Raw genomic sequence first — 23,474 nt, forward strand, 5'->3', positions numbered from 1 at the left:
GAGATTGAAGTTCTTGTTGTGTCTTGAGATGCAACTGGACAGAGAAGTTCGAAATTTGAGATAAAACACTCTATTAAAACAGTACTCATTAATCTGAGGCTTGGAGCATGCGTTATCAGAGATTGCAGGGTTAAATAAATTGAAAGAAGGAATGACTCAGATTGACTGAAATGAGTTGAATATAAAATCTCCCAAAACAGATGTTGTCATGTAAAGTGTTAGGATACTGGTCAGACTCCAGCACATTAAACCCCTCTTCATATATAGTTGTTTTTTTGTTTTTTTTCTATCAAATTTCAATACAGCAGTTTTCTGAAAAACTACAGCATTTACTAGATCCTGAATTTTTGGAGCTGACATGATTCTGGAGGCTATCATGAACAGTGTTGTTTGGGCAGAGGCAGACTCTTCTATTTGAAAGGGGAAAGATGATAAAAATGAGAAGCCTGTTTCTCATGTAGTCTTTCACTTCTTGTGTTGGTTGCTTGGATTTTTTTAATTTATTGAAGCCTGTCAGGTCATACTGCTTCCAGTTCATGACCAAACACCAGGGTGATGCTGAGGAGCAGCGTGGAGCTCACTAACCTTTGTCCTTGTGACATTAAACAGGGGGAATGTGCTGTGTGTTTCACATGTGACAGCATTTATGGGCTGAGCTTTGAAAACATTTTAACAACAAAGTGATTCAATACAAATTAAAATTGACTCATTTGGGGATTACATTGACAAAATTAATGGTTGAAGTTTTTTTCCATCCTCATAGTTCTTAAAATAAGTTTATTTCTCCCTAATGTCTCTGTTTTACAGGTAATACCTTCTGATTTGTTTTTGATATGTGGTAAAGTTGAGTCCTGGGGATTTCATCAGATAAAGCTGTTTCTGAACATTTTCCACAATTCTTAATTTTCACAGTTTTTAGAGTCTAGTATTTGAAAGGCACATTACTGAATTTTTGTTTCAATTGCATGATTCATGCTTTCCAAAAAATTAAAGAAAGGTTTGCCTCTTATTTTAGGAAGAAGTTTTCCCTTATCCAGAAATTAGCAATGAAGAACTAGAGGAGATCAACCAGTTTGTAGGACCTGTAGAAAAATTCTTCAGTGAAGAAGGTATTAGTTTGTTATTCATGCCAGTGATTTAGTGATTACAAAATGATTTAACTATAACAGTTGAATAAGATTATTATACTTAAAATATTTCAGTTATTTTATACATTTATTGCTGGTCATATAGTGCTGCTGGTTCTATAAACATATTCATTTATGATTTTTTTATGTGGAATATTTGGATGCTGATGAGAAGACAAGTCTTCAAAACAGAAAAAGATAAATAGGAAAAATAAAAAAGAAGTAAAAGAATTAGAGGTAGGATTTGAAATTGTTTGTAGCTCAGTTGAATTGTGTTATTTACCACTTCATATATTGTGAATTTTTTTCTGAAACTTTTTAACTGCCCTGAAACTGATCATAGCAAAATTCAGCAGAGATATTAATAAATGGTGACTCATTGAGAAGCTGTGAAAAATGAAAAGCATTTCTGTTTTTTCAGCTTTAGTGATTCTGTTTTGGGAAGTCATGTTAGCCATGTGTATTCCAGACAGGGCTGGAGGGTGTTTCTGCTGTTACTGGTGCAATAGTTAAGCCAGTTCTGCAACAGTGGCAGAAAATTGGTTTTTCCAGCCCACAGTTTCTGAGACAGTTAAACAGCATCGTCTCAGATCCCCGCTGACAGAGACTAGGTCGAGACTGCCAATCCCTGCGGGAGTTTGGAGGAGCCTGTGATTATCACAGATCACAATTTATGAGATCCAGATAATTTTAACTATAAAATTGTAGTGTTGCTCACTGACAGTCTATTAAGAATTTATGCAGATTAATTTTTTTAATTCTTTGCTCTGTTTGGAAATGTGATTTATGTGTAAAAAACCCCCTGATATTTAGAGGAATAAAAGGGTCAAATTATAGAGTCTTCACTGAAGGTGGAACTCGCTCCACCTTCGGGTTGGAATTCACAGCTATTTCTGTTTAGTTACTCAGGGTAACTCACGGGTCTGGTATAAATAGGTTAGGAGAGAAGCCTTAAATGATTTGAAACTCGATATGATTGGCACTGGGCAAGGAAAATTCATCTCAGCAGAGTCATTATGAAGCTTGACAATGTCCAGACAGCACGGATAGGTCAGTATGGGCACAATGGAGGAAGAGGTAACAAACCACCCAGCACAGCTGACAGCAGACCTCAAATATGTGTCTGATACCATGTGGCTACAAAATTAGTGTAGGGGACAACAAAATGATTTTTCTATCTGAATAACTTCTGTTAGAAGAGCATCAGAATGCTTTGTTGCCTCCCCCTGTTATATTGCATATAGAAGTTTCAGTATCATCGAAGTTTCTTTAGGGAAGTGCTGTTGCTTTTGCAGAGTTACTTCTTTTTGTGTACTTTTTGGAAAGAGGGCTTGTGTTCCTTTTGCTGCAGCTTACAGCCTTCCTGAGCTGCTTAGTGAGGTTCTTGTTTATTTTCACTGTCACAGTAGAGAACAGCTCTTGTAATCCCCTAAGAATTTCAGTAACTTACAAGAACAAGATTTTTGTAGTTGACTCATTTATGTACTTTTTTTGTTTCCTTATTATGGCCTAGACATAATTCAGATAGAAAATCCTGCAAATACTTTGCTTATTCCAGTCATGGAATCTGCTAACATGCACAAGCACAATCTGTACACATAGCAATGTTCAAGAACATGAAATAAACACAGATTTTTCCCACTTCCAAGTCCTTTTCCTGTGTATGTTGTGACTTTACAGCCATTATCAGTATTCTTGGGACCTTCCAGCTGGGTCTGTATTTTGACTTTGATGGTGTAATGAAGTGGAGCACTGCTCTCCAGAAACAGAACTGAGACCTCCCTCTGTCATGTTCAGGACTTGTCTGTGTGATGGGCATCAGCAGGCTGTTGACTTTGCAGGGTGAAGGAGGGGTTGGGGGGCAGGGGGCAGCAGACAGCCCCCAACTCCCCAGGGCACTGGCGGTCTGGCAGAAGCCAGCGTGGGGGTTGAGACGTTTCCAGCCATGAGGGGAGGAGGAGTCAGTGAGAGCAGGCTGAAGCTGGAAGGAGTAATTCTTGTGAAGCTGGGGATGAGAAGTGTGTCTGTGTGCCTGATGGTTGGGTTAGAGCTCCTTGGCTCTGATTTGAGAACGCTGCAGTCTCAGAGATTTTTCCTGCACTAAGAAACAAAGTTTTGAATTCTAAACTGTTCTGTATTTGTAGTGGACTCTAAGAAGATTGATCAAGATGCAAAAATCCCACCTGAGACTTTAAAAGGCCTGAAGGATCTGGGTCTCTTTGGCATGCAGATTCCAGAGGAATATGGTAAGTGATGACAGAAGGGTAACCCCATAGTCTGTCTTCAGTAATTCAGGTTTGGGTCTTGCCAAACGTGTCTGTCCTGTCCCCTCTGTGGGCCTTTGACTTCGATGGCTAGATTAGGAGCTGAGGCTTCCTCCCCAGCTCATGAAGAGATGCAGGGCACCGAGAGTGTCTGTTGGCTGTGGGGGCAGCTCTGCATATCTCACCTTGGGCACTTAAGGTAGATAACTAATGCAGGAGGTGTAAATTCCTCTTGGCCTAGCATTTCCCTTTCTGTTCATTTTTTTGGATGCAGCAGAGCAGTTTGACATTCTGTGGGACTTGCAGTTCTTGCTGATGGTTCCTAAAATGGTACTGGATCCAAAGGACAGTGTCTCCTGGAACTGACCTGTCACTGGCAGATAGGAATGGCTTTGACCTTACAACAGTGTAGAAGTGCAGTGTCTGTTGGTTAAAAGTATAGTTTTTGTATGAAATCGTTCTTACTGAACACTGAATGAAAAGTTGCTGTCTTAAAGGACGTTACAATGACAATTGAGATAAGATACTTTAGTTCCTCAGTGGATTAACCTTTAAACTGGCAAAGAAAATTTGAATAAAATTGTAATCTTATGCATAAAATAAAACTTTGGCTTGAAACTAACATTTTACATGAAATTTATAAAGAAGGTAGATCATTGCATTGTCTGTTGTCTGTTAGAAGGAGACTTCAAAGAGAACACCCCACGAAGACAAAACTCTGCTTGACCACTTGCCAAAAATAGTTTCAGTGAGGAAGGTTTTTGAAGAGAACAGTGTGAAACAGTACTTTTTCCCTGGTGATTACAGTAATACTGTGTAAAGCTGGAGACATACCTCAGTATTTAATTGGTGTTAAAATAATTCCCTCTTTTTCAAGGAACTTTTTTGTTACACATTTTTTGTTTATTGTATTAGGCAACATAAGTAGCGTGGCTGTGCTGCACTGATTTCAGATCTTTAAATGAAGTGTTTCTGTGCAGATTCATTGAAGTGTATTGGACAGCTTGCACCTACATGATGTGATCTCTGTTGATTAATTAATTCTTAATTAATGATTTTGAAATAGATTAGAAATTGCATTAAATATTTTCATAGGTATTCAGAACTGGGCAGGGTGATGTGAGAGTGTGATAGAAAAGAGGTTTGCAAGCTCTTTCGAAAAAGTTTTTCTCTTCAGGAAAGTGTCTGGGGAGGAGAAAGATCTGGACAGAGCACCTCAGCCCAGGGGGAGAGAAATATTTAGGAGTTAAGAAATAAATTGGAAGGAGACAGGAGGTTTGTGTCCACTGAAAGGAGGTGTTGGAAGCAGAGAATAACAGACAGCTCAGAGCAGAGCACTAGGGAGCATCACGACGTTGGAAGCCTAACTTACTATTGATCAACTAGGAATAAGTTTCCTGCTTTGTTAGTTTTTTAAAGAGTCTGCAAGGCAGTGTATTTAATGTAGAAATCATGCTTGAAGTTAATGAAATATTGTTGTTTTGATCCTGTTGTTTTGAAGCTTGTGAAATAGTACTCTCAGCTTCCAGTTTGTAAAAGGTTGCAATCCCCTCGGCATACTTGTAGAAAATCATTGTCCTGTTGTCTTGTCAACATGTATGCAGGACAAAAACCAGGAGATGAGGAGCAGTCACCTTGCTATAAGCTACTTCTTTCTGCGTTGTAAATAACATGCTTCTAACGAGGTTATTTCCTATTTTCTGCAGTTTAAACCTGCTGTATTTTCGTTGGTGGTGCTTCTTAAAACCCTTCAGTCACACATGTTCAGCGCTTCCTTCATTGCACGGTGTTTTTCATAACGATTTGTAATAGTGGCACATTTGCCAGACACATTAAAATGCAGAGCACTGATGGGACAGATGAAGCTCGTGTAAATCATAGAATAACGGCGCTCTTTAACGTGGGCATTGCTGGAATTACCGGGCACAGCCACGGACTCTGAGCTGAATCCTGAACCCAGCACCTCTTAGAAAGGGGAAGAGAAGTAAGAGTCTGTATAGGTAGGAGGAGTGAGAGTTTTAATTAATGTAAGCATTAATTAAATGCTCCTCCTCTGAAGGAGGAGGGTGTAAGAGGCAGTGATGTGAATTAATGGTGTCAGGCAGACTTGTTCTTGCATTATTCAATGTACATAACATAGCAGGGCTGCTGGGACATCTGCTGAAGTAAGGTGTCCGTTATCCTGACGTGCACCTTTGTCCCAAGCAGAGAAATACGAGCCTGGACAAAAGATTATCTTGACTAGATAAAGTTGTTTATTCAGCAGTGATATGTAAAATCATCTTAAATGAACAGGGGAACAGGACTTGTAGTCCTGACAACGTAAAATTCTTGAACATAGACTCATATAGATGCAGCTTTGATGTATCCTACTTCTTTCCAGGCTCCTTACAAATAGTCTCTCTGTTTGCAGCAGCAGATCATAAAATTCCTCCAAAAAGGATGCACTAGTGTCAAGTTTGTTTCTTGATATATTAACTTTTTTTTTAATTAAAGACATTTTTGAAGTGTTGGATTTTATCCTCCTTTAGTACCAGTTTGGAAGAAGGATTGTGAACTATTTTGTGGCAGTTGTGATGTCTGGGTCATTCTCTGCCCGGTTTCAGTGAAGCTGGGGCCAGCCTGGCTGTCCCTGTGTGCCAGTGCCAGCTCAGCCCATCCTGAGACGTGTCCAGCCCTGCTGCCTCTGCTGCCTGCTCTGCTCAGGTCAGCTGTAAAGCTGTAGGTTAATTGGGTTAGTTGTCAGCCTTTGTGATGTAGCAAGGAAATTTTCTCCTGTAAGCACAGAAATTCAGACTCGAGCAGTTTTTATACCGAATCTTTTCCCATCTTCACATTCAGAGTGCTTTAAACAAGGTTGTTTTCTGCCATGTGGATCGTGCTGTGTTTGCTACGTTTTCATTCATGCTTGAACATACCTGCTTTCGAAATGGAACTAAATTCAACACAGCTCATGCTTATAAGAAAGTGACTGTTTTCAAAATGTCATCTCCTGGCACAGCTGAGCTGGCAGTGTGTGCTTTGAGCCGGCAACGTGCGCTTGCAGCCCAGAAGGCCAACTGTGTCCTGGGCTGCACCCAGAGCAGCGTGGGCAGCAGGTCGAGGGAGGGGATTCTCTCCCTGTACTCCGCTCTCGTAAGGCCCCACCTGGAGTGCTGGGTCCAGTTCTGGAGCCCAAGGGCTGGAGCAACTCTGCTGTGAGGACAGGCTGAGAGAGTTGGGGCTGTTCAGCCTGGAAAAGAGAAGGCTCCGGGGAGATCTTATAGTGGCCTCCCAGTACCTGAAGGGGCTCCAGGAAGGCTGGGGAGGGACTTTGGACAAGGGCAGAGAGTGACAGAACAAGGGGTGATGGCTTGAAACTGGCAGAGGGGAGATGGAGCTGAGATGTGAGGAAGAAATTCTTGGCTGTGAGGGTGGTGAGCCAGTGTCCCAGGTTGCCCAGAGGAGCTGTGGCTGCTCCTCCCTGGGAGTGTTGAAGGCCAGGCTGGATGAGGCTTTGGGCAACCTGGTCTAGGGGAAGGTGTCCCTGCTGCTGGCAGGGGGGTTGGAACTGGATGATCTTTAAGATCCCTTCCAACCCAAACCAGTCTGTGATTCTGTGAACTGCAGCAACATGGTCCTTGTTTGTGGACAGAGTCTGTCCTGTCTGTACTGTGACACTCTCCAGTTAACAGTGTTCCATTCCTAATGTTTCTGTACTTGAAAGGGATTTTTTGGGGGAAGGGCCAAGTTAAATTGTAAGGTATCTACTTAGAATAAAACACATAAAATTACTTGTTCCAGGCGGTCTTGGTCTGTCCAATACCATGTATGCACGTTTGGGAGAAATCACGTCTTTGGATGGATCTATCGCAGTTACTCTGGCAGCCCATCAAGCTATTGGGCTTAAGGTAATGCTCTTCTTTTATGTCAAGTAGTTCTACATAACTTGTGTAGAAAAGGTGGGGTGAAGTTGATTTAAAAGTGGAGTGTGAGTGTAACAAGTAAGAATGACCAGTGAGGAGGAAGTCAGGTGGAACATTCTGATGTCAGGTTGGTTGTTGGTGTTCCCAGCACCCTCTGCCAGTGGCTCAGTGTAAGACTCTCACACAACATAAAGACTGAATGTGGAGCACACAAGAAAATTATTAGTCCAGGAAACATTGAGATGTTATTTCCTAGAAAAAATACCTTAAATGATCCCAAATTTTCTTATTTGAGCAAACTTGATAAAAGTAGATAGAATATATATTGAAATAACAAAATATCAGCGGGGCTAAATGATGAGGAGGTGGGACAGCCATGCAGAGAACTCGGAAGGATGCAACTTCTGGCTGAATGAGACTGCGTATTGGGGGAGCTCGGAGAAGAAAACGTAGCCAAGAGCAACGTGCTACAGCAAGCACGTGAAATTTAACTCATTTTCTGTATAACACAGCAGTAGGGATCTGTCTTTTAGTGCATTTTGTGGTAGGTGGATGGTAGTAGTCTGAAGCTTGAAGTAGCAGGAAGTTCATTATAACAAGAAAAAATTCTTAATGGAATTGAGCAGACAATGCTAATTAAAAATGTGTGTTTATTCCTCACCTTAAAATTTGGCTGTCAGTAGAACAGGGCTGGTGAGCTGCACTGAGCAGCCTGAGGAGAAGTGTCCTGTAAGACACAGCTGCTGCCACTCTGCTGCTGTGGCCAATTTGGGCCAGTTGGGGTTAATCCTGATTGTGTTGAGTAACTGTATCTTCACTATTTCACCACTGATTATTTAGCTTTATCATGTAGTTTTGTATTTTGTTTGTAAGAAACGTGCTGTAAAAAAAAAAGAATTACATAAGTGCACTCTCACTAAAAGTAGTGAACTGCCTATGTAATGAAATAATTTGGAACCTCAGTAAATCATGTGTTCTGTTCTCTGATTAGGAGCTTTGAAAATTGCTGCTTTTTGGGTTTTTGAAATAAAATTACAGTGATAGTCATGAAGGTATGACAAACTGTAAAGTAAGGACCATCTCAGGGCCTTCCGGAGCCACAGGTTAGTCTTTACTTCAGCCCCAGTGCAGGGAATCCCCCCTAGCAGGCCGTCTGCACACTGGGCCATTTCCTGTGGGCATTGAACAACTGTGTGATGGTTATTTTAACGTATTTTAGTGTCTGATAGATAATAATGTCCCTTGTTTATTAAACTGTCTCTTGTTACACCATAAAATTGGCAAATTAAGCTTCCTGAACTTGGCAAAGCTTGACAGCTTAATTTCTTTTTACACTGGTTGATGCTGAAAGGTTTTCTTTTTTCCTGTTTCCTATTCTATTAATTCCTTATTCAGGGAATCCTCATTGCTGGCACTGATGAACAGAAAGCAAAGTACCTGCCTAGACTGGCATCTGGGGAGCACATTGCAGCTTTTTGTCTCACTGAACCTGGCAGGTACTGGTTTTGTAATCATAAAGGCTTCAGAAAGCACCAAAACACCTAAACATGATTTTTGTGTGATTTTCATTACAGTGCTTGGTTGGTTGGTAGAGTAAATCTTTATTATTTGGTGCCTATGGCTTCAGTATGTAGCTCAATTTTTTTTTATTTATTTTTTTTTAAATACACTTAATGTAATTCATCTTTTCCCAATGTGCTGCTTCTGGCAGTTTCCATGAAATCATTAACCCATCCCAGGATTTCACCCACTCCATTTCTGGCATTACTGAGCATGAATTGAACCTGAACTGACTTTGTGCTGTGTTAGAAACAATGTGCTGTGACTGTTCTAGGATGCTTTCGGTTCTTGTGCAAAATTATAAAAGCCTGCATTGAAGGAACTACCAAAAATAACAGGGAGAAACTTTGGTCTTTCCTTAGAGTTTAGAAAAGGCGTCTTTGTAGCAGCAACTTAATTTCAAAGATAAAGTTACATTTATTATGTCTATTCACTGACTATTGCTAATGTTGCAAATCCTGTTACTGCAGAGGAGGTAGTTTCCCTAAAAACACACAGGCAGATGGTTTCCTGCGGGATTGTAAAGGAAACTGATGGAAGGACTGAGACATTGAATGTTTGAAGTTGAACCTTCCTTTCCCACACAAAACTGTAATGTGAAACTGTCACTAGAGTGACATGCAAGGAGCATTGGATTTACTTGCTGTGATGTAGACACCTCCCAACCATCAAGTCATGGTTTTTATTCAGGAGTCCCGGGCTGGGTTCTGGCCCTTTAAAAGCTGTCCCACTTGCAGGTACCATTTGAACTAGCACAGATATAGTGACAAAGTGATCTCTGGAGCGGACCTGGAAGTGACACACAGGAAACAACAAGGGCTGTCCGTGTTCTGAAATTCTTCTAATGTCTTAATTTAGCCCAGTATTATTTAAAAAGATCACTGGTCTTAGTAACTTTAACTTCGGTCTCCTTAGAGACCTTAGTTCTAGTGCACAGAAGGAATCATTTTTGGAACTGAATTTTAGAAATCTAATCCTATTAAAATACCAGCCGAGATCTGGCTGTTCCGAGAACTTAACAACTGTCTTCAGCTGGGACCTGAAGTGAGCCCTTGTGGCATTGTAATGTGTGGAAGAGGAAACTTCTTTCAAGGGGGAGTTACGTGCTCCTCGTTACATGATGTCACGAGGTGGTGATTCAAGAGAGGGCATGAACTGAATCACAGCATGTAAATTTTTGATTGCTTTGTTGTAATTCTCTTGCTGATTTTGCTCCTGTACAATGTAGTTGATGTGCTCAAGTGCTCTTTGGTAGAGTCTGTCACCTACTTATTTTTCACTTCTGTTGAGCCTTTTTTCATCCAGGATATAAAGGCAGGGTATGAATTCTGGGGAACAACTCAGACATTTTAAACTTAATTGTGTTTTAGGATGACATCTGCATTGTACGTTGACATAACTCAAACAGGTTGCACACGTGGCGTCCTGAACGTTCTGGTCAGGTCCTAAGATTGGTAACGTGTGTGTTAATCAGCAGAAATGTCCCCTCAGGTCACTTAAGTAGAAGCAGATGTCTTTAGAGCTGTTGAATCTGGTAAGTTGCCTGCTAGTTAAGAACTAAAATGTATATACTACTGTTTAATACAACTGTAAACATTCCTTTTTAAACCATGGGAAGAAGGGAAAAGATGTAGTTTTGTTTTTTAAAGCATATTTATTTCTTGAAACATTAATAATTTGTTTGGCTTTTAGCGGCAGTGACGCTGCGTCCATCCAGACGAGAGCAACCCTCAGCGACGATGGGAAATACTTCCTCCTGAACGGCTCCAAGGTATCTGCTCACAGACTGGAACAGGACAGGCTTTTGTTAGGCTTTATAGAAACACCCGCGTCTTTTGCCGCACTGCAGTCAGTCGGTTTTGCTAAGCAAGAGGCTGGCTTGGCAGCTGCACCAGGATTTTGAGGTTTCCAAGCTCGTGAAGAATGGTCGTCTCAAAAAGACAACCCGTGTTGTTTTAGGGCCACAGAGAACAGCACAGCACGCTGTTCAGGGAGTAACCTTCACTGAACACTTGGTAAGAAACACTCAGGTTCCTTCTCTGTATCGCCAGCTCATAGTGTTCAGCTTCAGGAGGGTTAGTGAGTTAGTTACTGAGCCTCCTCTGAAAACCAAGTATTCCCCTCTTGTCATTCCTTCTTCATGCCAGATTTTGTAGGTATTTTTGAAAGAAAACTTGCCAGTGAATTGGAAATAGGGCTGCTGGGAACATTTCTGCCAAATGAAACAGAGGCAGAATAGTCCTGAAGAAATCATAGAATCATAGAATGGTTTGGGTTGGAAGGGACCTTAAAGCTCATCCAGTCCCAACCCCCCTGCCAGCAGCAGGGACACCTTCCACTAGACCAGGTTGCTCAAAGCCTCATCCAGCCTGGCCTTCAACACTTCCAGGGAGGAGCAGCCACAGCTACTCTGGGCAACCTGTTCCAGTGTCTCACCACCCTCACAGTGAAGAACTTCTTCCTAATATCTCATCTAAACCTCCCCTCTTTCAGCTTAAACCCATTTCCCCTTGTTCTGTCATTAACTGCCCTTATGAAAAGTCCTTCCCCAGCTTTCTTGTAGCCCCTTCCAGGTACTGGGAGGCCGCTATAAGATCTCCCCGGAGCCTTCTCTTCTCCAGGCTGAACAGCCCCAACTCTCTCAGCCTGTGTTCATAGGAGAGGTGCTCCAGCCCTCGCATCATCCTGGTGATGTAGAGATGTGGTGGATTCAGCAGTATCTGATACATTGCAGACTTGATCTGTAGTTGCACGTGTCTGTGATGTGGAGAGCCCCAGCCTGCGGAGAGGCCGCACACATGTGGCCTGACTCACAGAATTTCTTATCAGAGTTGAAATTATTTGGGGCAAAGTGGGTCTCCAATCTGTGTTACACTTGTTTCCCTCACATGCCGTAAGCAGCAGCATATACCAGCTTTTGTGAAAATGCAGCATGGATTTTCATTTAATTCAATCTATATTACCACCTGTTTTTATAGTTGCTCTAAACCTAATCATTCTGAGGTCAGCGTTCCTTGGAGATGCGTTCACAAGAGGCAAAACCAGTAGCAGAACATTCATTAGAATTTTAAAGGAGGAAGCAGCAACTTTTCCCTACTCTGTTCTTTGCTGGTCCATTACGAAACACTTCAGAACAGTGCTCACAGAGTCAGAGCAAACAGGTTTCTTATACATCTTTCCTCTCTCAAATAGGTCTGGATATCAAACGGTGGCCTTGCTGATATTTTCACGGTATTTGCTAGGACAGAGGTTGTTGACAAGGATGGACAATTGAAAGACAAAATTACGGCTTTCATCGTAGAGCGGGATTTTGGTGGAGTCACCCATGGGAAACCTGAGGATAAGTTGGGCATTCGAGGATCCAATAGTAAGAATCACTTAAAATTGCTAACAGAAATTGTTTTAGTAGTTTGATGTTTTAATTTGTTTAGATTATCAGAATTCAGAGGCAAATCACTGTCTGTTCCATATAACAGTATAAGCTCCGTGTTTCTTTACCCAGCTTTTCCTATGAGTCCTTCCTAACGCAGGGTCTAAAACAAGGAATCCGTGTTGTGGAAGTCTTTTCTGCACACATGAAGCTTCCAAAAATTACTCAGAAGATTGGGTAACCGTGTAGCTTTAATAAATAAATATTTCCACACAATAATTCAACAGCTGTTAACTCTGTGTTTCAGCCTGTGAAGTACATTTTGAAAACACAAAAGTGCCTATAGAGAATGTGATTGGAGAAGTAGGAGGGGGATTTAAGGTAAGCAGTCAAGAATTTAACTACTGATGATTTTTAAAAACCTGAAGGAGGCTTTTTTATTTCTCTCCCCCCCTGCCCCGGTGAAGGGCCGCCTCTGGCATTGGTCTCTCTTCATTGTGTCTTAGAAGTGACACCAGTGAAGGTGACGCTGGTCACTTTGCTGCTGTGACATTGCTCTGAGAGTCTGACAGGTGGGTTTGCAAAACTGTTTAAAGTGCTAAAGGGAACAGTTCTCTTCCGTGTAGTAAATGAATCAAAATATGATTTTTAGGGTTTCTTCTTCAGGTAGTTATCACAAATTAAAATGCAGGAGCAATGACTCCTTGCTACATTTCTTAACAGTCTTTGAACTGAGTCACCCATGTGTTTCTCTTGTTAAGAAACAGCAAGACTAGATTTCAGAATCTATTTTTGTACATTATTGATCTCTGTTTCATTACTGCACCTTTCATTCTTGCTCCCTTTTCTTGCATGTTGCTGAAAGGTATCTGAAGCAGGAAAGCATCCGCGGCAGGTCAGCTGCAGAGGGGACTTTTATGTAGGGCTGTTGGTACCCATGTTAAACAGCACTCTCTTTTTCTTCATGCTTGATAAACTTCAGCAGTGCTGTACAGATGGAGTGTTTGTCTAGGCGCAGAGAAGTACATTTTAATCTACATCTTACCTTAATGTGGTTTGATTAGAGGATTACTTCCAGGTCACTGGGTCATCAGTATCTGGAAACTGTTTCAGATATGAAATTGGATGTAGTAGGTCACTGTACAAGTCTGGTTTTGAAGCATTATTGCTGGGATGCTGAAGGCTGCACTGACCAGTTTGAGGGCAGGTGTCCCAGGAGTATCCAGTGACAAATGAAATCCAGGGAAGCACTAAAACGTGAAGCAAGGCAGCAGTAACCATCGTGGCCTAGGGAGAAGGTCTGTGCCTAAAACCCATTCATTTTCTTCACAGGTTGCCATGAACATCCTGAACAGTGGAAGATTCAGCATGGGCAGTGCATCTGCTGGGATGATTAAAAAACTGATCGGTGGGTGAACTGGGTGTGCGGGGATGCTGGATGCCAGGCACAGGGACCCAGATCTGTGTAAGGTTAATTCAGAATAGCAACGCGAGTCTCAATCACAACAACATCACTATATTGCCAGTCGTACCAGGCTCTGACTTCTTTAAAACACTAAAATATTTTTATTAAAAGCCTGTTTAAAGTCTTGTAACACTGAATTTTTTTCAGTTTTTATAGTGGAAAGTTATTGCCTCTGTTGAATTTTTTGAGGTAAAGTATTCTTACTGAGAGAATAATCTATAGACTATGGCTTTTAGAAGGTGTAATGTCCCTTAAAACTCCTAACTTTAATAATTGGCTCAAGGCTTGCGCACGGTAGTAAGTAATAAAATTGATTTCTGACAATAGTTACCCAAAATAGTAACAGAAATTCCTCTAAAATAATGAATCAGCTCTCAAACGTGCCTTCTCTTAAGAGCAGACACTCACACCTCAGATCCTTCTTGCAAAGCCTGTGTCCCTGTTCCCAGCCTTGGTGCACAGCGTCATTTGGAGGGTGTATTTCACGAGCTCCTGAAGCAGCGAGGGCTTTGCGGGGCGCGCGCTGCAGTGTCAGCAGGAGACCTGTCAGCAGGATGGTCTGTCACTGAGGGGGTTCTGCTCGTTTGACACGGATTTTGTTGTTTGTTTTCAATAGAAATGACAGCAGAGTACGCTTGTACCAGGAAACAATTCAATAAGAGACTGAGCGAGTTTGGATTAATTCAGGTAATGAAAACTCAAAACCCAGAATCTCTGTGCTTTGTGTTGGCCAAACTAAGTGCAAGGACATAGATTATGCTGGGGTTCTTTTAGCTGTACTGGTTGAAGGAAGTTGCTAGAGGTATTAAATTTGTGTAAACCCAGCACAGACTTCCGTACAGTGATCTTTGAAATGTCTAGAATGGTAAATGTAATGAATACAAATACATTTTTTTTCTGATTTCTCATAATTGTTTTGCAGTAGTAGTTTTTATTAATTAATATTTGATAATATGTTAAAAGATGTAAGAATTGCAGATGGGTGCTGAAGTTTCAGGCTTGGGGGTGGGATTTTTGCACCAGAATGACTGTATGATTCCTCACGTTACTATTTGACAGGAGAAGTTTTGTTTTATGGCTGTGAAAGCATATGTAATGGAGAGTATGGCTTACCTCACTGCAGGCATGATGGACAGGCCAGGCTTTCCAGACTGCTCCGTGGAGGCAGCCATGGTCAAGGTAACTCATTTCACTGAACCACTTGCCTGCAGCTTTGAGCTGATCCAGACTAATGAACGCCTCTTTGTCGGGCTGCAGCCCGGATTGCGGAGAGGCTCGGGTGTTGCATTTAGACATTCGATACAAAAACCTCCACTAGATGGACAAAAAATAGACATTGTTGTTTTCTTACTTCCCATGTGCTGTTGGTGACCTCAGAGTCAGGCTGTGTCACAACAGGAAATAAAACCTGCATACCCCAGGTTTGCAATATCCCAGTCCTCTCCAGTTCAGGTCTTACGCAGCCTTACGTGGTAGCACTGGGAAAAAGTTGTATTCCCAGCTGCAGGGCTGGCTGAGGTGCTTTTTTCCTGGCTTTAACTCGGAATTGGCTGCAGACTGTGTATGAGAAAGGGTCGGGCCCTCTCTGCTGGAGCGTCACTGTTGGGGCAGGGCTGGAGCGCAGGGCTGGGTGCTGCTGGCTGGCCAGCGCCCGCGGACAATGCACAGAACTTCAGTCCCTGTTGATGGTCCCTCACGCTGTGCTCAGCCCAGAACCCCTGTCCCCCCGAGCCTGGGCAGATGCGAAGAGCTCAGACCAGCTACGATGTTATTTCGGTTTGTGGCTCTGACTGTCCCAGGAGCGTTTCCTCCTGGAGATGTTACGTGGACTGCAAGGGAACGCTTTCAGTTTGACCAAAGTATCAAAAGTATAAACCCTGAGCTGCAATTTCAGGCAAGGCTGAAGCAGGACTGTGGTAACAGCAGTACAAAATGTCACACAGACAGAGTAACGGAGCGGTGTGTTCTGTATTTACCGCGATCCAACCTCTGTTCAACGGCAGGTGTTCAGCTCGGAAGGTGCGTGGGCTTGTGTCAGTGAAGGGCTGCAGATTCTCGGCGGCCTTGGCTACATGAAGGATTACCCCTATGAACGCTACCTGCGAGACACCAGGATACTGCTCATTTTTGAGGTGAGTTTCCATGCACTGGTTTTACCCTAAACTGATGAAATTCACACCCGCATCCTGTAAGCCTGAGCTTAAAGCTGAGTGCTCCTTTGAACAAACCTTCATTCGTGTCGTTGCAAAGTCTGTAAGAGAATGAGGCTGAAGAAGTGATTTTGCTTTCTTTGGAGATACCGAGAGTGCTTTTGTACAATAAAATATGATGCTTTTACTGACTGACCACGTGTGAGTTACAGTAGGAGCTTTGCCTCTGGAAAGAACCAACTGGGAATACATATACCTGGTGGTAAATACACAGTTCCCTGGTAGTGGCACTGGTGGTATATATACAGTTCCTTAAATGTTTACAAACTTTCTGGATACTTTTAACAAAATATCCAGCTGTTTTAAATACACTGTCATGTGAAAAACCAGTCCCGTTCATGGCCTTTACTGGAACAATCCAGAACTCATTTTTTTACTCCAAATGCTCTCAGTCTGATTTCTTTTTCATTGTGTTACATATCTATGGCCAATAATAAGAGGCTCAACTTCTCCACAGCTGAATGGATCAGGATTTATAGTTGAGATCAAGCGGAAGATAGCAAACATTTATAGATGGACAGAGTGATCTTTTAATACTAAAACAGTGGAACAGTAGAAGGGGAAGACAGGCAAACAGACCTGCTTGGAAAACTTTTGTTATTCTTGTAAACTTTATAGTTAACTAAAGAACCTGTCTTCAAAATTCTACTTATACTTAAAGACTAACACAGAATCCCAGAATCACAGACTGGTTTGGGTTGGAAGGGACCTTAAAGCTCATCCAGTCCCACACCCCTGCCATCAGCAGAGACACCTTCCACTAGACCAGGTTGCTCAAAGCCTCATCCAGCCTGGCCTTGAACACTTCCAGGGAGGAGCAGCCACAGCTTCTCTGGGCAACCTGGGACACTGTCTCACCACCCTCACAGCCAAGAATTTCTTCCTCACATCTCAGCTCCATCTCCCCTCTTCCAGTTTCAAGCCATTTCCCCTTGTTTTGTCATTAACTGCCCTTATAAAAAGTCCCTCCCCAGCTTTCTTGTAGGTGCTGGGAGTGCAGTGTCTGGCAGAAGTGTGTTTTCCTTACAAGTGGTGATCATCTTTTCTCTTACATAGAGCTCCCAAAAGAATTTTTATCTTACGAGTCCAAATGCATTTTAGAACGTCGCAAGGAAAAGCACAACACTTCAGTTATTTACACACTATGAGCAGTTTTAGGGAAAAAAATGTACAGCAAATATTGGTATATCCAGACTTGTGAAATACTAAGAATACTCTGTACTCACTAGTGGCTTCACTTTGTATTATGTTTCTTTACAGGGAACAAATGAAATTCTGCGAATGTATATTGCTTTGACGGGTATGCAGTACGCAGGCAAAATCTTAACTGACAAAATTAAGTATGTTCTTATTTATTGCTAATAGTTTTTAATTAACTAAACAGAATCTGATCACTGTTTATAGATAAGAGGGAGGCCTGTAGGGGGGAAAAATGCCATATTTCTGAATGTATTGTCTAAAAAGCAGTTCAATGTTACAGTCAGGTTTTTTTTTTTTTTCTCCTTTTGCATTGGATGGTTTATGTATTTAGGAATCTTGGACTTACTTATTTTTCCTTATCTTATAATTCCAGCTTGTGTAAAATCCTTTCTTAAAAGATCAGTACTTCAAATTTTGAAACTTGAGATTTTTATAACAAAGTTTAATTGGGAAGCCAGCAGTATTGTACACGCTGAGTACGTGTCCAGGTCTCTGTCATTCATTGTACTTCTGAGAGGAACTGACCATGAACTGTGTTCTGTGCTTTTAAGGCTGTGGAACTTCTCCAGAGTTCATAGTAAAATGGACCAAAAGACACACTGCAGGTGTAAAGCATTTAGAATTTCATCTGTTGTCTGAAACTTCCCTTGCAAACCAGGAAATGGCCTCTAACAGCTGCTGTTCACCCAACATTTTAGAGAGATCAAGAAAGGAAACGTAGGCGTGGCGCTGGGCGAGTTTCTGAACAAGTTACGGGACACGATGGGCAGAAAAGTGGATTTGGGGGTAGTCGGTGACCATGGAGTGGTGCATCCCAGCCTCCAGGTAAGGGGAAGGGGGGACACTGCTCTTTATCAGCCCCAGACCCTGGGCTTTCCTGTTGGATTCCCCTCACTGCTCATCACAACTGGGCGGCCAGTTCCTGCAGAATCAAGCGTGTGCTTAGGGGCAGCCAGATTGCAAATTGCAGCAGATGTTTAGAGCATTCCAGGGTAAGGCCCTGGTTACCGATGTTACACGGGTACCCATCAAGGTAATATGAACACTGCTCTAAGTCTGTAGTTACACCAAATGCGGGTTTATATCTGCTTTAGTAATTCATATAAATTGTGCCTTCGCAGGGTTAAAGTCTCTGTTTGCAACAGTCTGTTGCTGCCCTTCGTCATGAGCTCAGATACAAAACACAGTATTTCTTCCTGTTTAATAGTAACACAGTTTGAGGTGAGAATTTCTGTGAACTGTATCTGCACACTTGCCAAGAATCAGCATCATTTATGAGTTGTGTTCATGAATTAATGAAAGCCAAATATGACACTGGAAATTTTCTTCCTACTGTCAGACTCTGAGACACAGGACTAACAGATAATCTTGATTTTCAGGGTTTTAATAACCTGCAGCACTTCCAACAAGAATCGGGCTTGCTGTGCAGAACTAAACAGTGTATAGGAATTTTTCAGACTATTGCTTAAGCACAAAGACTTACACTGAAAATGACTTTTAGTAAAATTTAAAATATTTCAGTGCATACGTTATTGAGAAAGAATAGTGCCTGTCTGGCTTTCAGCAGCAAAGAAGATGAATGTTAAAAAACCTGTGCTTGCCAAGAGAAAATCTAGTGTTGGTTGGGCTTCAGGATACCAGGATTCTCCTGCATCTAAACAGGGAGGGTTTTTCCCCTCGGAAAAGAATCAACATTTTATAATGCCGTTCCTTTTAAGTAAATAGGATAACTAAGTAAATAAGTAAATTCTTGGCTTTAGGACTTCTGGTCAGTGGCCAGACATTGATAATAAACACTGCATTTAGCAGAAAATCAAATGGCCATTTTGTTTAGAGAGGGGAAAGTTGATGGTGGGACACGCATCCCAGGGCTTACATCCCTGTGTTTGTCAATCGCATTGCCTGTTGGCGGTTCCACTAGTGTATGTGCCCTGTTCCTTCATCTTGAGCACTCACAGTTGATTCCAGACCCGGTAACAGGGTTGTGCCACATTTGTGTCTTGGCTGATTAAAAAAGGAAAACTAGTTTTGTGCTGTAGTTGGGAATTGGAACTTGTGTCTTGGCTGCTGAGCCCAGCAGCGCTCCTGGCCGCCCGCAGCCCGAGCGGAGCCGGGACAGCGCTGCAGCGCAGCTCTTTCCCCTGCAGCAGGAAGCGCTGCCCAGTTTGTTGGCGGGGCAGCCCAGGAGCAGCTCGCACTTCCCACAGGCGGGGCTCTGCTTTTTGCCCTCAGAAGCCTACTCAAAGTATTGTATTTTCTGTTTCATTTCATAGGAAAGTGGCAAGAAACTTGAAGAAAACGTTTACTATTTTGGCACTACAGTGAGAGGGCTGCTGAGCAGGTTTGGCAAGGTAACGATTATTTTTTCTGTTGAATTTGTTATTGAGTAGTTTGTCCTCAACCAAACTGACCTCACTGGAATGGAGAGGGGGCTGCGTGTATGGCAGGAGCCAGGACTCCCCTTACACAACACCTTTCGATTGATTATGAGAAAATACACTGACATTCTGCGCTCCGTGTAATGGGCAACTTTGGTTAAAAAAAAAACAAACCAAAACCAAACAAATCGACCACCACCAACAAAAATCCCAGCAGTCTCTGTGAATTAGCTGTTTTCTTCTACCTCTGCCAGCCCAAATCCTGCCTGCTCCAGTGCCTATTTTCAGTACTTCGCTGTGAGCAATCACTGGAACCATTTCCCTGTTCCCAAGTGAAGAGCTCTACCAGCAGGTTTTGGATTCGGGCTGCACATCCATGTGGTGCAGCAACCAAATCTGTAATTACACCATGCAAAAAGTGGTGTAGTTAAAGCAGGAGAGACTGAACGTGGAATACCCTGGCTTTTCCGTTTTCTGGCAGTTAATCTGATGTGTTCTGAGAATGCACATCAGACTATGCCCCAGCACGGTCCACCTTAATTAACAAACTTGGTACTGTAATTTCAGTGATTTTGGTGTTTACCAACGGGGTTTCCAGACACAGCAATTTTACTGTTGGCTGCAGCCAGACAGACTGTTAAAAGGTGGAACACAGTTAATCCAAAACTTAGTAGTTTAAACAGAGTTAATCCAAAACTGTTCAAAGGCAGAGCAGTTAATCCAAAGCTTTCTGCTTTAGGGTGGAAACTTACCTGTCTGTGCTACCTAAGTATGAACCTAAATACAAAGTGTGAAAAAAATGTTTGGTTAAAGTGCTAAATCGACGAACTACAAGCTAATGAAATGTTTTACTCTTCTAGACAATCGTGGATGAGCAGCTGGTTCTGAAGAGAGTGGCAGATGTAGTTATTAATTTATATGCGATGACAGCAGCCATCTCCAGAGCGAGCCGGTCTATCAGCATCGGTCTGAGGAACCACGACCATGAAGTAAGTGCTGTTTAATACCTGTCCTACCCATCTGATGGCTGCACTACTTGGATCCTGTAGCCCAACAGCCAGTGCTGGTGGCCACACTGCCTCACTGCCTGGTTTGTATTAAGGAGGCACCATCCTGCCTCAGGCTCTGCCTCGCCCAGTTACAGCCCGTCTGCTGTGACCAGCCCTTTCCCTTCAGCTCTGAAAGGTGCAGGAGCACAGTGCTGTCCCGGGAGAGTGCTCCACCAGCAGGCACCGCGTGTGCTGATGTCTCAGCCTTTGCAAAACCTCAGTGACAAGTAGATTTCATTACACCTCAAAGTGCACTCTGCATCGGTGAAGAATTCACATCCACTGCAGGAAACTCTCCCGTGAACCCGACAGCAGACCAGGACTGATGGGTGCCGGGTGCAGACCCCACACCCATCGCCTCTGCGTGCTCTGAGCGCACGAGCTGCACGCTCTCCAAGTATTTAAAATATCTGAACACACACATACACATTTATTAATTAATTACAAATTTGAATGTTCTCTTAAACCTGCTATACCATGCAGTTCTTCCCAAACTCTTTCCATTTTAATTAATAAACAGGAATATCTAATAACAATATTTTGGCAATACATTTATTCACGGTAAAGTGAGAGTCTGGCACAGAGGTGGTCGCGTAGCAGCTCATTTAAAGCTTCATGGTGACAGTTACACTACAGGCCAAGGAAATTTGCTGCAATTAAGGGTTAGACAACAACTGATTAACTTTTGTCTTCACTGGCTTGAGGCTTCATATTTTGTATGTGTAAGTCCCGTCTGGATTTATTACCAAAAACAGCCTCGGGGCAGTTGTGAGTGAAGGGCCGTCCCATCTGACACTCGGCAGCTGTGGGGAAGAAATAACGAAGCCTGCAGCAGCCCTGACAAACTTGTAGGGCTCCATCATCAAGAGACAAAACCAGACTTCCCGGAGTGGCAGTGACTGTATTTTTACTGCCTTGCTTTGTTTATGAAATTCATTCACTAGTTTTCAACTGAGTTTTACTATTTTCTCAGGTGCTTCTTACAAATATCTTCTGCTCCGAAGCATATTTCAAGAATAATTATGCCATGGCGCAATTACAGAAATGTAAGTTTGATAAAATAATTGTTCTACTCTTCTCACATTCACAGACTCGACTCAAAAGTAGGTGGTTTTGACGTGACCAGCAGAATAGTTTTGCTCTGCTTTTAATTCTGATGAGGAACAGAACTGGTGCCAGCTGAAAATAGAGAGGCTCTTGATTTTATAGATAAAAAAAAAACCTGCAGTGATGCTTTTTTTTTCCAGCTGTGGAGTGGAGTCTAAAATCTATCAGGAGCAAATACTCTTGTAGAGCCAATATTAGATCAGTTACAGGTGTTTGACCTGTTCGGTTAAGCACAGACCAAGTAGGATTTGTCCTGTGAAACTCAGTCTGCAATAATCATTCTTTTTCAGAAGATAAGTTAAATTATTTCCTGGCACTGAAGTGCAGACACTTGCATTAGAATGCACTAAAATCCTTGTAGAAAGCCAGGCATCAATGGTGCTTCAGTCACCTTCCCTTCTGTTTCTCCACAGATGCGGATGAAAATCTGGATGACTTTATCAAAAAAGCTGCAAAGCAGGTACTGGAAAAGAGATCCTACATCTGTTCTCATCCTCTGGACAGGACATTCTGACAGCAGAGACTGGTGAACGTAACTCAGTGACTAATCTTCTGCAGTTCAAGTATTTGACACCTTAAAAATAACTATTTCATGGGTTTATCAAATGTAATTACTGCAACTGTGTAAAATAACACTTTTAAACAAAACCTCTTCTAAAGAGGATAAATAAAGTCATTTTCTTTAAATCTCCAGTTACCTTATTGGATGTTTGTCTGTGTGTTTCCCTTGGAGCTAAATGCAAGACAGCTGAGGTTCGGACGGTGAGATGTGTTTTCCCAGGGAAGGAATTAGGTGTTTTTCTAAGTGTCTTTAAGCTTAAGTGAACATCTTGCCTTTAGAGAAGCACCAGAGGCCTTGCAGGATCAGAACACTTGACTTTGGAAGGGACCTGCGGGCGTCACCACGCTGCAGACAGTTGTCATTGCCTTCTCCAGGCCAGTCTGAGTGTCTCTAAGGACGGGGGTTTCACTGGCTCACTCAGCTCCCATTTAAAGGTTTTTTTCACTTGTATTTAATCAGAACTTCTCATTTTCTGTTCCTGGCATTGGTCTTAAGCCTCACACTGGCCCCTCTGCTTTGTTTTTCTTTTTTAGAACAACCAACAGTGGCTTTAATTTCAATATAAGTTGTCATCTCTGTTGGAAAACCTCACAGACAATAGATTATTTTCATCAGTATTATTCAGACAATGACAGTTCACACATTTTTGTCCCCTACCTTCTTGCTAACCCCCCAGCTTAAATTAGCTCCCTCTTACCTGTCCCTGTTTTATCCAGGGACACATTTAACAGTGTCCCCACACTTGCCTTTGGGAATTATTTGCTGGCCCGTGTTCCTGGGGAAGGCAGTTATTTGGGGTCCCAGGTGTACATGAGCAGTTGGCACCAACTGCTTGCTGTGTGCCCAGTTACCTGTTCCCAGTGTGACTGCTCCAGCCCGTCATTCCTGTGGGACGAGGATGGTGGTGTGTCCTCTTGCTCTTGCAGGTTTTTCTCTCTTGTGAACAAGTGAACGTTGATAGCAAAGTAACCTGGAATGCAAAAGGACTCGTAGATTGGTTAAGCCATGTCTCATTAGCTACAAACTCCTAATGAACAGAGTTGCCACTTTCCAATTAAAGGCATTTACTGAACAACACTGAACCTGTAACATAACTGACTGTAGTAGCCAGTGAGCTGACCACTGTTAGTGTTGGGACTATGTTACTTCGTTCTTGTTGCTCAACAGTTCTTAGAAGTGTGATTTGAATAAGGAATATTGATCACCAAGTGCTGTAGCATTTAAAGATTGGGGGGACTCTGGCAAAATTGGCTCAGTGTCCCAGAATCACAGAATGT

The 23,474-nt window shown here is 42.4% G+C and overlaps 1 protein-coding gene across 1 annotated transcript; it reads left to right on the forward strand.

Annotated features, from left to right (window-relative positions):
• The first annotated feature begins 1,019 nt into the window (after positions 1 to 1,019).
• On the forward strand, positions 1,020 to 22,149 carry ACAD9 (acyl-CoA dehydrogenase family member 9). Its single transcript, XM_010176061.2, has 17 exons — positions 1,020 to 1,109; positions 3,272 to 3,373; positions 7,175 to 7,281; positions 8,692 to 8,792; positions 10,549 to 10,627; positions 12,049 to 12,223; positions 12,534 to 12,607; positions 13,559 to 13,634; positions 14,308 to 14,378; positions 14,751 to 14,870; positions 15,695 to 15,823; positions 17,162 to 17,241; positions 17,800 to 17,926; positions 19,375 to 19,452; positions 20,340 to 20,468; positions 21,502 to 21,574; positions 22,049 to 22,149. Exons 2-17 carry the CDS (start codon positions 3,352 to 3,354, stop codon positions 22,147 to 22,149), a joined length of 1,542 nt encoding a protein of 513 aa, XP_010174363.2. The 5' UTR covers positions 1,020 to 1,109; positions 3,272 to 3,351.
• Positions 22,150 to 23,474: the final 1,325 nt, after the last annotated feature.

Source organism: Antrostomus carolinensis, unplaced genomic scaffold (assembly GCF_000700745.2).
Source record: "Antrostomus carolinensis isolate BGI_N321 unplaced genomic scaffold, ASM70074v2 scaffold45439, whole genome shotgun sequence".
In the NCBI taxonomy this organism is placed as follows: Eukaryota; Metazoa; Chordata; class Aves; order Caprimulgiformes; family Caprimulgidae; genus Antrostomus; species Antrostomus carolinensis.